Source organism: Cuculus canorus, chromosome 7, assembly GCF_017976375.1.
Source record: "Cuculus canorus isolate bCucCan1 chromosome 7, bCucCan1.pri, whole genome shotgun sequence".
Classification (NCBI taxonomy): domain Eukaryota; kingdom Metazoa; phylum Chordata; class Aves; order Cuculiformes; family Cuculidae; genus Cuculus; species Cuculus canorus.
Window position 1 is genome coordinate 14324717 of NC_071407.1, and position 13143 is coordinate 14337859.

A 13143-nucleotide genomic window follows, 5' to 3' on the forward strand; every position below is an offset into this window, starting at 1 on the left:
GGCCAGTCCCAGCTCAGCCATGCTGCTGAAGGGATGCCAAGACAGAGCCAAACACAGCTCTTCCATGGGAAAGATGGTGGCAAGCAGCTCCCTACCCCGAGATCCAGAAGTGGTGATCCAACAAAATGAAGGTCTCCACCACATTTTCCCTGTCTATACTGAAAACAGGGAAATGGTTCAACACAGGAGGGTCTCCTGGTCAGCCAGAGGGAAGAGACCCAACAGCTTCAAGGTAGAGACCAAAAAGACAGAGATACCAAGGAAAAAGGGAGAAAGAATTTATTACACTTCAAATTTCAAAGCATCAAAACACACCAGCAGACATTCATTTCCATCCAGTGTTTGGTAGTGAGGCTGGGCTGACAACACTGCTGAGGTCAAGGCCTCCCAGGAAACACTTCAGCCCCACATGACACTGACAGTGCAGCAAGAAACTGTGCAAACTTACCAGGCTTAAAGCCTTTGAGCCCACTCCAGCAGCAAACACGCAGCTCATTGCTGCAAAGACGTGGCAGAGTGGAGAGCGGGGGTGGCCAGCTACGCGTTCCCCCCAGAGACAAGGGAGCGGGAAGCCAGGCCCAGACACCGGCCAGAAGGAACCTTGGGGTCCTGGTACAGTAGTGCCCAACTTGGCCTTCCTGGCAGCTGATGCCACTGAGCAGCACCTCTGTAGGAAGAACCACTACAATGCCGTAACGGAGACGGAGCACTAAAAGTCTCTGAGACATTCATCTTCACTAGCTGAGGTTTCCTGAGAAATAAAACTCACCCCAATGGAACAGGGCCAGCGCACACATACATGCATACTCAAATATACACACACTTTCTGATCAAAGAACAGATGACTCCATGGCTTCCACATGTGCAAAGGGAAAGCTTTCACTTCACTCAAATTAGAGCTAACCTATCTCCTTGTGTTTCTCTCTGCCTCTGTGCCTTGCATGCACCAAACGCATCACCCTGCCAGGTTACATTCAGAGCCATTACATGCAAACCCTTCCCGAGCACAGCTCCCCTGAGCCACAAGAGCCACTCTCCTGCTCTGAGAGGAAAGGAGCTCTTGGGGGCAGACCAGGGGGATCACAGTTCTCTGCCCTGGAAGATTCTCAGCACACAATGGGCTGAGAGCAAGCAGACATAGCCCATCGTGTCCCCATGCCTCCCTCCAGGTTTACCTGGCACCAGGGCAAGCTGGTGGCAGTCACAGAAGCCTGGCCCCACGCTGTGAGACCTGCCAGAGGACACAAGTCTGCTTAGATGGAGGGAGCGCACAGCAGCAGCATGGCAGACCCTTCACGATTCCCATAGTAGCAACTGTCAACAGTAGTGAAAAGGGGGAAGGCCTGTTCCTGGACCAAGCCAGATCCTGGCTGCCTTCAAATACTGCTCAGGCCAGAGATTTTGAGGTGTCTGTGCTCAGACACAGAGGAAGATGCATCCCACTTCCTCAGTTTCCAAGCACTGTCAGGGGCTAGATCACACGGTTCTACAGCCCAGCTTTCTGAAGCTTCCCTGGGGAGAGCAGGGCCAGGGTAGCTGATGGGCAGCACATCCAGTGTGATTCCAGCCCACAGCCTCTGCTGGGTGAAGCAGCTCTGCCAACAGCAGAGCCTCACACTTCTGAAGAGCCCCAGTTTGCTGGGATACGCTCCCTGGTCTGCAGTCACCACAGAGCAGCACTGGAGAAATTGGCACCCTTCAGAACAGCAGCACAGCAGTGGGCCCAGGGTGCTCGGTGACATCTGCACATCACCAGTCCCGTTCCGAGGGCTCCCGGTAAGGCAGCCCCAGCTGAATGAAGACATCTCTCTCAGTGGGAGTGGGCAGAACATGACCAGACACCACCTTGACGCCTCCAGGGCCTCGCACCACAGCCGAGGTGAGGGCATGCTCCGAGAGGCTCATGCCCTTGGTCTTGGCCAGGGCCCGCATGGAGCGGTTGAAGTGAGCTGAGCCTGTGAAGTACAGCAGGGCACAGGCGAACTCACTGTAAGGCACCACGATGATGTCAAGCCGGCGGTGACGCTGGGCTGGCCCAGGGAGGCAGCACACCCCCAGGTACTTCTTCTGCTCACCGTTGTCCTCCTTACTCACCAGATCATCCGTAAGGAAGCCTGGGGAAAAGAACAGGCAGAGACTGACACCTCTACCTCAAACTCCCCACTGTCCAGACAGCAGCTGAGGTGTCATATAACGTGCTGTGGGATGCCAAGGGCAACCCAGCCTCAGCCCTGACAGCCCCACACAGACAGGAGAAACCATGTTGAGCTGCAGTAATACTCTCTCCTTAGCACTGGCTGCAGAGCTGCCACTGAAGCAGGGCCAGAACTCTTAAGCATTTACAAGATGTCCTGTCCTTTGGAAAAGAAATTGCTTGCCCTTCACTGAAGGCCATTCACCTCATTGGCTCCTCGGCTTGGCCATGCTAAGAACAGCTTCAAGCACCAAGTGCCAGTTTCCAGCCCTCTTACCGCTCTTGTGGAGGCTGTCGATCAGCTTGGTGAACACCCCACGGTGAGACTGCCCATCTGGGTGCGTGATCAGTACATCCACGTCTCCACAGGTGGGCTTCCCCCGACGGTAGGAGCCACATGCCACACACACGAGCCCATGCTTCACGGCCAGGGCAGCTTGTCTGACCTCCAAGAAGAGAGAGAGGGATGAGAAGTCCAAGATCAGTCTCTTCATGCCCATCAAGACAGCACAGGATCTTGTGCCAGCCTTGCAGCCTGCCCTGCACCTGCAGGGTCTCCCCACAGAGCAGAGACCTGGCAGACATGGCAAACTGCCCCACCAAAGAGGCTGTCCTGCTGTCAGGAGCCAGGTGAGACGGGCTGGCCTCCACTTAGTCCTGCAAATGCCCAGCAAGCTGTCACACCGTACGGTGATCTACCGTGGTGCTACCACCAGTCATGAGCTCTGGGGGGCACTGACCTCGATGGGGACAAGCAGGAAGATGCAGCAATACTGAGGATGCAAAGCATGGTACAACCTTTCAAAGCTTGTGGTTTCTGAGACAGTAGACGAGAAGAGGTTTTTCTGCTCTCCTTTGGCCCAGGAGGGCAAAGCTCACCAGCTCCCCCCACAAAGAGAATCAACAACAAGTTCAACATAAGATAGTCACAGGTCCTGCGTCAGAAGCAGAGATGGGCTCATGAAGGGTCTCCCCGGCAGGACCCAAGACAGCAGAAAATCTGCAAGTGTCCCTTGGAGTCCACTCCTGCCAGGAGCTCTGCCTTTGCAGGAAAATCGTGCTTCCTGACCCAGAAAAAAACCAAATGTTCCAGCATTTTAAACTGAATGGATGCCAATATGCTGCTGCCTGCAATGGGACACATATAATCAGAACTTTCCCTAATGTAGCCACCTCCAGTCTGGACCACAGCTCCTGTTTCCTATTTTGTGCAGACAGTGCTAATTCTGATGGCTTCATTCATTAAACACTTAAAAAAGGCTCCCAGGTCCTTGGACAGGAGTAAAGTATTCTTGGTCTGATTATGCCAATCACCCTGCTGGCACCAAATAATTAGGGGCTCAGCAATTCTCAGTGACGAGGCCATCACAGAAGCTGGGGTTCAGGAAGGCAGTGTCCATGCCCACAGCCCCTTGTCACTCTTGGGGATCATCCTTCATTAGCAAGAGATAAACCCATTAACCTTTGCCCCAGAGGTGCTCCAAGAAGCCACAAGTCTTTCTCATGCGGAGTAAGCCCTCCTCTGGTGTCCTTGTCCCCCTCCTGGCTTTAAATGAAGATTTCTAGAAAGCTCCCAGCCCCACCCAAGAGCCTAAAAGCTCCTCAGATCTCACTGTGACAGGCAGCACAGACAGTGACTAATCCCTCATTCTCTCTCCTGGGCCTGGATCAGAGGTGTGTTCATGTGTATGGAGGGGAACGCAGTAATCCCATCAAGATAACAATAGACCCATCCCCAAGAGCCAGCTCCTCAACCCAGCCTGCCTGGGAAAGGGACTGCTCACCACCAAAATGGCTAATCCGGCACACGGGGACTGACACCTCAGCAGGAGCCTAGAAGGACTGTATTCTTTGTGGCCAGGCCCTGTGGCCGAGTGACAGGGTCACGCTGGCTGCTGCTTCCATGGTGATCAGACAGCACAGGAGTAGCAATGACGGTGTGTTCCCCCAAGCTCTCTGCTCACATTAGGGTACACTGGCTTAGCATCCCACAATCCTGGAGTGTTGTTGCATACTAGAGAAGCAGCATCCATCTGCAACCTGGATTCCCTTCATTCTAGCAAAGATATCCACACTCTGTCCTCCCAGATCACAAGGTGCTCCTGGCTTCCTTGAGAGAAGCAGCATCAAGGAGACAGCTCAGGGGCCTCAGATGAAAGCAGACATCTCAGAGGAGATGAGAGGCAGAAAAGAGGAGCTGGGAACCTGCTCATCCCACCATGCCACATGCAGCCTTTTTCAAAGCAGCAGGCAGAACTGATACCTGTGCAGTATACTCCTCCTTGCCACACACTCAAACTGAACATTCCTGTGGGGCAAAGAAGGTGTTTTGCATGCTCATGCCCAGAAAGGGTTCCCCACACGCTAACACTGATCAGAAAAGAGGCTGAAGAGCTCTGCTGTAACAGCAAGGCACATTGACACAGTATGCACCCTCCTGTCAAGTCCCAGCAAGTACTCCCAGGGCTGAGTTACTCACGGTCTGTTCTATTTCTGCAGCTTCCTCCCGAGGCATGCGCTCCAGGAAATCTGTGTAGTGCTTCAGCCCCACAGCTTGCTGGCTGGTGAGAGTCGCCTTGGTACGGATATCATCCAGTGTCCGGAAACCCTAGTGCAGATCACGCGATGATATTCAAACACCTACTGAGACTTTGCCCATCAAATACGTTCAACCAAGATCTGGTGAGACTGTATTTAATCTGCCTCAAACCCAGGGCAGTTGCAGCTTCCAAGACCACATGGAGAGATTATTTAGGGCCTGGTTGCTAAAAGAAGGAATTCAGGCAATTCCACTATCCACATATCCCTCTAATCTCAACCCCACAATGACTCAATCTTAACTAAATGTGACAGAAGGCTACTGTTCTTAAGGCACTGTGTTCCTAGAGCTTGAAGGAAAACAAGTGATGTAGGCAAGACATCCAAAATATCCCAATAATGGAAAGCCTACTGTGTGAACACAACCATATTTTTAAGACAGCAAAGAATCCAGTCACAAACCAAAGATTGGAAGAAGCCAGGCTTCACTAGCTCTGTGCTCAGGAAACGAACTGTTTTTAAAGAAGCAACCCACCCAGTGGCCTGGGTTTCTCACGCTGGCTGGCTTTAACTGCATTTTTACAACTGCCAACTGAGTGGTGTGACATGAGCTCCAACCAGTGACGCTAACAGAAGAGCCACTGTGTGTGTCTACCTCCTATTGCACATCTGTGTCTTCTACCCCTCACCCAAACTCAAGTCTCAGCTGAGTGCACTACTTCCTCCCCAAACACACCCACAATGGGACCCAGCCTCACAGCTCCTCCTACAAAAATCAGACTCAAATCCCATCTGTGGATACTGAAAATTGGAAAATATTTGTGAAAGTACTCGTCCTGCACTCAGAAGCAGTCTTAAACCCCAGCCCGAGAACCTCTTCTTATAAAGCATTAAACTTACCTGCTGGTACCACATCTGAGCTGTCTTAACCCCTGCGCCCCAGACGTTGGAAAACAACTCCAGCACAGGCACACTCTCACTGATGTGATCCAGCTTGCGCAGGTGCCCACTCTCCAAGATCTCCAGGATCTTCTCTGCCATCCGCTTCCCAATTCCAGGGATTTTACAGGCTTCCTAGGAAGAAACCAGAGCTGCTACTGAAAAAGTGAAGGTGAGAGACAAGCTAGGGAGCTGCTACCCACTCAGACTTCCTGGTTCGCCATTTGATCAGTGACTGGTAAGTGACAGGACTAGTTCTGCCTGGTTGCCTCTTCCCTAAGCCAGGCTTCTGTAGGCTATGCCAAGTGGGAAAGGACAAGCATGCAGAACAGGACACTGAATGGCTGTACTGTCACAGTCAACCAGGCTCAGATCTAGTTAGTTTCAAATATTATCTCCATTAGTGGCAGTTGCTGATGCTTAAGAGAAAGGCGACAATGTCCCTGCATTGAGCCTGAAAATGACATTTATCTCATGAGTGCTTAGATCTGACTCTAAAAGGCTCAGACCTCACTTTGCTGATCTGAAAACAGTGCAGGTGGGTAATGAATCAAACTCACACTTGCTACACAATTTCCACCAATATCATCACACAGGCTCAAATTGCCAGGGACTGAAGATAAGCTATTCTGTGTACATAAAGAGAAAAGGATCTGGCTCATCACAGAGCTAGGATGCTGCTGGGTCTATCACCCTCCTCCACTGCCCTGGGGAAGAGTTTTACCTGGTAGGAGGTAACTGGTTTGTGGTAGCTCTTGAGTGCATTGATGGCTTTGGAGTAGCCCAGAGCTCTCCACTTGTCGCCCTGGACAGAATAGGCCTTTGCCAGCACTTCCAGCTTCTCTGTGATGCACTGGTTGTGATTGTCCTTCTTACTGTTGGAGGAATGGGCACAAACCCACTTGCTGGCAGGCCGAGCCACTGCAGAAGAGCTGTCACTGGTCTCCTCTGATGATTTCACAGGGTAGCGGCCAGAAATCAATGCTTCCAGGTCTTCCTGGGTGACGCTAGCATCTTCTCCTTCACTGTCTTCATCATCAGAGGCTTTCTGTGAGGAGAGGTAGAAAAGCAGCCATGCAAGCGTAAGTGCACATTTCACACGTGCACCCTGGCATAGGCTGCTCCCAAGAGTAAGAAGTCAGAGCACTAACCAACTTCCAGGGCAGTTAGTGCTCAAATTGCCATCTCTGGAAGCTGTTTGTTATACAAACACCGTAGCTGTTTGTGCCCCAAGCTATACGTGCTCCCCTTGAAGCTACATCTCACAAAGCACAGGAGACTAAGACTGTCCACCTGTGGTCCAAGCACACACACACCTCTGACAGCCAAGCTGCTGACAGCTAACTGAGGGGAGACACTGCTTAAGAGAGCAACAGTTGCCAGCGGCATGGTATGACAATGCTGAAATCCTTGGCAGGGTGAGATCCTTACTCCCTGCTTCCACTGTGAAACCTTTCACTGGTCTGGCAGCTGCACAGACACATCTCTCACATTCAGACTCCGCACCTTCCACCCCGTGATGCAGACCACAGGAGATACGCACTGAACTCTGTTTTCAGTTACAGACACAAAATCTTAACAGGGTAGTAAATTACAACCCCCCCCCCCCCATTTTCCCCATGGCTATCTGCAAGAGAAAAAGGGGAGGAAGGAATGACACAAAGGACTCCACATTCCTCAGTGACAGAAGAAAGAAGCAATGTATACATTTGCTGATACCTTCAGCATTAGGATGCCTCTGTGTGGACTTAAGAAACAATGAGGCTTGGCTTCAGGTGTCAAACAAAAAGGGATATAAGTGGGAAGCTGCACAGAAGCTTTGTAGACTGCTTTGCTCACTGGGGTCCCCCTCTTTCCTGATGTATAAACAGAGGAATCCACGAAGATCCAAGACCTCTGTATCATGGAAGTAACCCTGAATGGGTTATTTGGGATCAGTCTAACAATTACATGCAGCACATAAGTCCTGTTATGAGTTTCTGCAGAGCATTAGCCTAAGTCAGAGCCATACCCTTACAACCACTGGTTCTGCTGGCTAAGGAGGTCTGGATTCCCGCAAGATGCAGAACTGAAGTCTTTAGCCAGAAGAAGCAGGATGTTTCCCTTTTGTAATCTTATTTTGTAACTCTGAAAACTGGGTCAGACTGAGGACTTGACAGACTAAAGCAGTTTTATTTGCCTTGAAATGCAACTCCCTTAAGATACTGTTCCCTCTAAGGGCAGCAAAGCCTCAGTGTTCAGATTGGTTAGCAAGCCCCCTAAAAGCACTTAAAAGGCAAGTTATCCAAGCACAATGCAAACAACTCTGCAGCTGAAGCATGCAACTCCCATTCTCTCAGCCAGCAGTGTCACATAGGTAAAAGAGCACATAAACCCCCGACTCCCTACGCTTCACTGACACAGCTGTTGGACTCTTTACAACTGTACATGCAAAACCAATGAGTCCCATTAGCTTCTAAGATATTCCAGGATCCTACAGCAGCTGACTTGCTAGAGCTGGGCGAGATTGGGATATAGATGGTTTGTCTAGAGAAGAGCACAACAGTCAGGACAGCAGCTGAAACCCAATAGCCATGGCAATACGCCACTTGAGAGGAGGCAGGCAGTCTGGGGTAACAGCCCCAGGTAACAGCCACTGAATAACTGGCACTGCTTGCAAAGGTTGCCTTGCAGAAAACTATCGCATCCAGATGCCAGTCACACAGTGGTTGCTACAATCTAAATGGTGATAGGGTTTCCTCACAGGAGTTTACATTCAAACGTAGGACTCCCACGGCAGCCCCTGCTCAGTATGAAACATTGGCACATTCATCATTTCCTAGATCAAAAAACACCCACCCAAGCTCAATTCTGTGCTTAAGTGGAGGCTACTTCCATGCTAGGATTTCAGCTTCAGCTTTACTGTTGTAGCTGGGTCTTAAAAGTGGTTGGTACTCTCTTTAAAGTATATTCTGTGGGTTCTCTTCTCCTCCCCAAGCTCTCACAGTCCTAAGCTTTGGACAAGGGATTGTACTGAAGTGTCTATAAATATTGTTTGTGCACAGGCTAACAGGAAATATCATTGCTTGAGGGGATTTAAAAGAAAAAAAAGGCAATAAGGCTTCAGACTCCAGCAGCTGCCTGGCCCCACAAAGTAAGTGTGAGCAGAAAGCAGGGCAGATATCATAGGATCTATAATCAGAGAAATGATCACTTGTACTGTTAAATGTGGGATTTGTTAATAATGATTGCCACTAAATTAGAGTTACAAGAAACAGCAAAGATGGAGTAACTGCAAAGGTAATGCAGTTAAGAAGCAACCAACTCTACCTATAGCCCATGGGACAGTAAGCCTGGGGAGAAAAGATCCTCCTACCATATTGAACAGAAAGACTAAAACAAAAGAGCCCTTCATGGGCTGCTATTTAGGGTGTAACTACAGGGTTCTGTGGAACAAAATTTGGGATTGTGTTAGCCAGTAGATGCCTAAAACACAAGGCAGCTGCTGCCCCAAAAGGTCTGCACTAACTTTGTTGCAGACAGATCTGAATTATACCAACCCCATAAAGAATTCAGCAAACTTGAACAAAAATACAGAGAAAGAAAAGAAAGCTAACAGCAGGCTGGAGAAGCTGACTCACAGCAGAGGCCACTAATAACCCCACGCAGATATTTTAAGCACACCACCACAATCTTTGAGTGGCAATCTGATCCACTGCACACACGTCTGAACACAGGGCTTGCCGAGAAGAATGGGTCAGCATGGCTCAGGCAGGAACATGAGATGAATTATCAGAGACAGCTTCCTGAAAGGGAGATATTCTCAGCCAGGGAATATTCCTCAAAAGGACATAGAGGAAGCATGATCATCAGAGTTAGCCTTGGCCAGATCAGAGCACTAGAACTGCTTCAGCTGGAAATGTTCTGATGGGGATAGGAATTTAAGGGGTGTATTTTCCACATTGAACACCTAAACGGCACAAAGCAGCAGCAACCATGTCCACAGCCTAAGTGGGCCAGCAGCAACCCAATGAAACATCTAAACACCTTCCCTTTCCTGAGAAAATCTTGTATTGTATCCCTGCAGGGATGCTCTTAGCCAGGAACAGTAGCATGCAGGACCTGTTCACAAGCAGAAGGGCCTGTGCAGGAAGCCTCACCTCAGCCAGTTGCTGCTGTCCAAGGGTGCCCAGGCCTTGCTGCAAGGAATCCCTGACTTGTGCTTCAGTATTTGGTTTCATGGTTCCCTCATCTGCTGATGGCTGAATCTCTTCACTGCCCAGGACCTGCTGCTCCTTCCGCAGTTCTCCGTTCTCCAGGTACCTGCCATGAATCAGAAGCCTCAGTATAGGTGAAGGATGACTTCTCATGTCTGAGAAGTTCAACTGAGAAATCCTTCTGCATGTTTTGGGATAGAGCAAACAACCCATATAAATTGCACTTCCTCAGATCACAGATTAATTACTCTGGTTTTGTCTCAATCCCCCAATTTCCATCTACCTTGCTGACTTGCAGCTTCCACTCCTATCTGCCTCACTCAGACTCTTCTGGCAAAACATTTTGACCCTAACCTGTGGCTGCCTGTTGCTCCATTTCTTATTTTCTCTTGTGCCTAGTTACCAATTCTCTCCTTATTTTTCATCTGCAACATGAGCATTTAATCCTCAGCATTCTGAAAAGAAATCTCCTTATTATCACCGACGGATTGGGAAGAGGTGCCTTCAGCACCTATAGCAAGTGACAGGACACTTTTTAGCACTTCTGGGCCCTATTCTATGTTTTGCTACCTGAGAGAATGGCAATTGGTCTCAAAGTCACTAAATTTCACAGTCTGCATGGGGAAAAGTGACTTGGAGTCATACAGGAGCTGCAATGAGTTGCAGTCTGAGATTTTGAGCAGAGGTCAAATTTTAGTGCTGTTCAGTTTAGGATACAAGTGCTGTAGGGAGGAATGACAGTGTGGCACATGCATACCTGCGAGGGACAAAGACAGCATAGCCAGCAGTACTCAGCAGCTTCTGGTCTCTAATGCAAGCACTTAGCCAAGATGCCTTCACCAGCTGCAGCCCTGAAGGTAGCCTGGTTAATTTAAGGAGCCGAAAGGCCCGATCACAGTCCATGTCTTCAGCCACGATGACGTGCGTCACCTCTGAGGAGAGCTGGTTCTGTACAACACCTCCATTCTGGACAATCTGCTTGCGGAAGATCTCCGCCCTGGCTTGGCCAATGCCAGCCTGCAACACGTAGGCAGTGACTGGTTCCAGCCACGCTGCTGAGGAAAACACAGGGGCAGGAGCTCAGTGACAAGAGAAACAGAGTCCCAAACCAGCAGGGCTACGTATGGCACATAGGGCTTGATGGCACCAACCATGGCAGGCACTATTTGGGGGGCAGAATCAAAGAACTATTTAGTTTAGAAAAGGCCTTTAAGATCATTGAGTCCAAACGTAAACCAAACACTGCCAAGTCCACCACTAAACAATGAACCTAAGCACCACATCTACACATTTTTTAAATACCTTCAGGGATAGTGACTCAATTGCTTCCCTGGGCAGCCTGTTCCAATGCTTGACAGCCCCATCTGTGAAGCAGTATTTCCTAATATGCTAAATGTCTAAATGTCCCCTGGCACCTTTGGGATGTATCAAAGCAAGCTGGCTGTGATGTCTACAGAAAACACACTCAGGGGCCAGGAAAAGCCTTTGAGGGAACAGCACTCCCAGTTCATAAGCTGGAGTAGGAGTATTATATTCTATATCATGGGCACACAGGGCTTACCCTCAGATATCTCTGTTCCTTCCTCTTTTGGTATCTTCGGAGGGACGCTTTTCCCTGAGTCACCTCTCACCTTCTTCCTCTTGGGAAAGGCTTTGACAATCCCTCGTGGCTCCATAGGCCTGATGGGAAGTTTATCTGCAATTTCTGAATGTCAATGAGAAAGGTTGCTTAGGACAGCGTTACACAATGACAACAACTTAAGATTCACTCATTTAGCTCCTTGTCTTTGTTGCAGCAATTTTTTTGTTGTTGCCTTCCAAAAACACTCGCCCCAAGGGAGGCATCTGGAAACAAGAATTGCAGCCCACAAAGTCAGAAAAATCAAAGTAGGAAACCACCAAAAACCACTTAAGAAGACCCTGCTTGGATACCTTATAAACCACTAAGTAGAGTTCTCATAACAGTAAGCATTCAACTCCTTTAACGCTTTGGAGCTCCCTCCCGCCCAGCGAACAGAAACTTTATTTCCCAGATGTTTCTTAAGAACATTCCCAAGAGAGAAATGCCTCTCCTGCCAGGGCTGAAATCCCATCACTGATGAGAAGAGATAAAAGTAGCTGATTGACACCAAGCATTTTGCGCAGCCACAAGGAGGAGGAAAACCTCTAACCCAGCTTCAGCTGGAAATAGCAATCAGTAGAGTAACTCACCAAGTGCAATACAAGTACAACTGTAGCTTTACCATTGCAAACCTTGCAAAAGGGAACCTTGGAGCTTTAACTACCAGGAAGCTTGGTTTTCCATAGCCCAAACAAACTCCCAAATCACTGTATATCCCAACAGCCCCTCCCACCTGGCTGCACCTTCAAGGAACCACCACCTTGGTTTCCCCTGGGTGCAGCACTTCATGTTTTGCTCAGAGACTCCTCACAGACAAACCAGCACAACCGTATCACGTTAAGCCTAGAATAGCTAAACATGGTCCTGGCCACATCTTCCAACGGTAACCTTCTCACACAAGCACTAAACACAATCCTCTGGAAGACCAATCCAGAGCTGGGCTCAAGTTCTTGCCTGTGCAAGGAAGAGTTTGGCTTTGGGGAGAAGAAACCGTGCTGTATGTCTGAAGTTCAGCTTCACTGAAACGCTTCCATTTTCAGAACATTTTAACCAAGAAAAGCCCTCTGAAAACAGTAATATTTTCTGTTAGACAAAGAAAGAAAAACCACAGCAAAGCTTCTAGGTGCCTGGGTCCTCTCCAGGGTTTGGAAGAGTTTTCCAAGTGGGATTTTAACTCATCCAAGATAAGATACCCTGCTCGCTGGCCCACAGGTCCAGGGAAGGGAGCCCTCCCCAGGGGGACGGGGCAAAAGGAGGAGAAACTGGGGGGAAATGGGGAGGAATGGGAAAGAAGGGGGAGAAAGAGGGAGGAATGGGAAAGAAGGGGAGAAAGAGGGAGGAATGGGAAAGAAGGGAGAGGAAAGGGGGAGAGAGAGGGAAGAAACGGGGAGGCGGAGAAAGGGGGTGGGAAGGTGGAGGAAAGAACGGCGGAAAACCGGGAGGAAGGGGAAAGAACGGGGAGAAACCGGGAGGAAAAGGGGAGAAATGCGGAGGAAAGGCGATAAAGGAGGGAGAAAGGTGAAGTAAAGGGGGCGGAAGGGGAAGAAGAGAGAAGAGGGGGGGAACGGACCGGACCGGACCGGACCGAACCAGACCCCTCGACCCTACGCGGGGCAATACGCAAAGCTCACCTCGGGGCGGGGCCGGCGCGCGCG

General features: G+C 49.7%; 1 protein-coding gene across 4 annotated transcripts; it reads right to left on the reverse strand.

Annotated features, from left to right (window-relative positions):
* Positions 1–256: 256 nt before the first annotated feature.
* Positions 257–13131, reverse strand: POLL (DNA polymerase lambda). 4 transcript variants are annotated; one of them, XM_054072298.1, is made up of 10 exons: positions 13069–13085; positions 12443–12552; positions 11429–11572; positions 10625–10922; positions 9811–9973; positions 6396–6719; positions 5633–5806; positions 4674–4802; positions 2472–2640; positions 257–2114 (listed from the first exon to the last, which is right to left on the reverse strand). In XM_054072298.1, the coding sequence occupies exons 3-10, from the start codon at positions 11541–11543 to the stop codon at positions 1750–1752; spliced, it is 1737 nt and encodes a 578-aa protein (XP_053928273.1). In that variant the 5' UTR covers positions 11544–11572; positions 12443–12552; positions 13069–13085; the 3' UTR covers positions 257–1749. The 4 variants fall into 4 exon arrangements, with proteins under 4 accessions (XP_053928273.1, XP_053928274.1, XP_053928275.1 ...); XM_054072299.1 differs by lacking the exons at positions 12443–12552; positions 13069–13085 and adding an exon at positions 13120–13131; XM_054072300.1 differs by lacking the exon at positions 13069–13085 and having other exon boundaries at positions 10625–10919; positions 12443–12811.
* Between the last annotated feature and the right edge of the window lie 12 nt (positions 13132–13143).

Excerpts from the sequence above, each read along its gene's own strand:
- POLL (XM_054072299.1), bottom strand. The coding sequence starts at position 11,543 with ATGGAGCCACGAGGGATTGTCAAAGCCTTTCCCAAGAGGAAGAAGGTG. Across the intron at positions 10,923-11,428 it reads AGGAACAGAGATATCTGAGG|CAGCGTGGCTGGAACCAGTC; the intron begins GTAAGCCCTGTG and ends TGTTTTCCTCAG. Across the intron at positions 5,807-6,395 it reads AACCAGTTACCTCCTACCAG|GAAGCCTGTAAAATCCCTGG; the intron begins GTAAAACTCTTC and ends GTTTCTTCCTAG.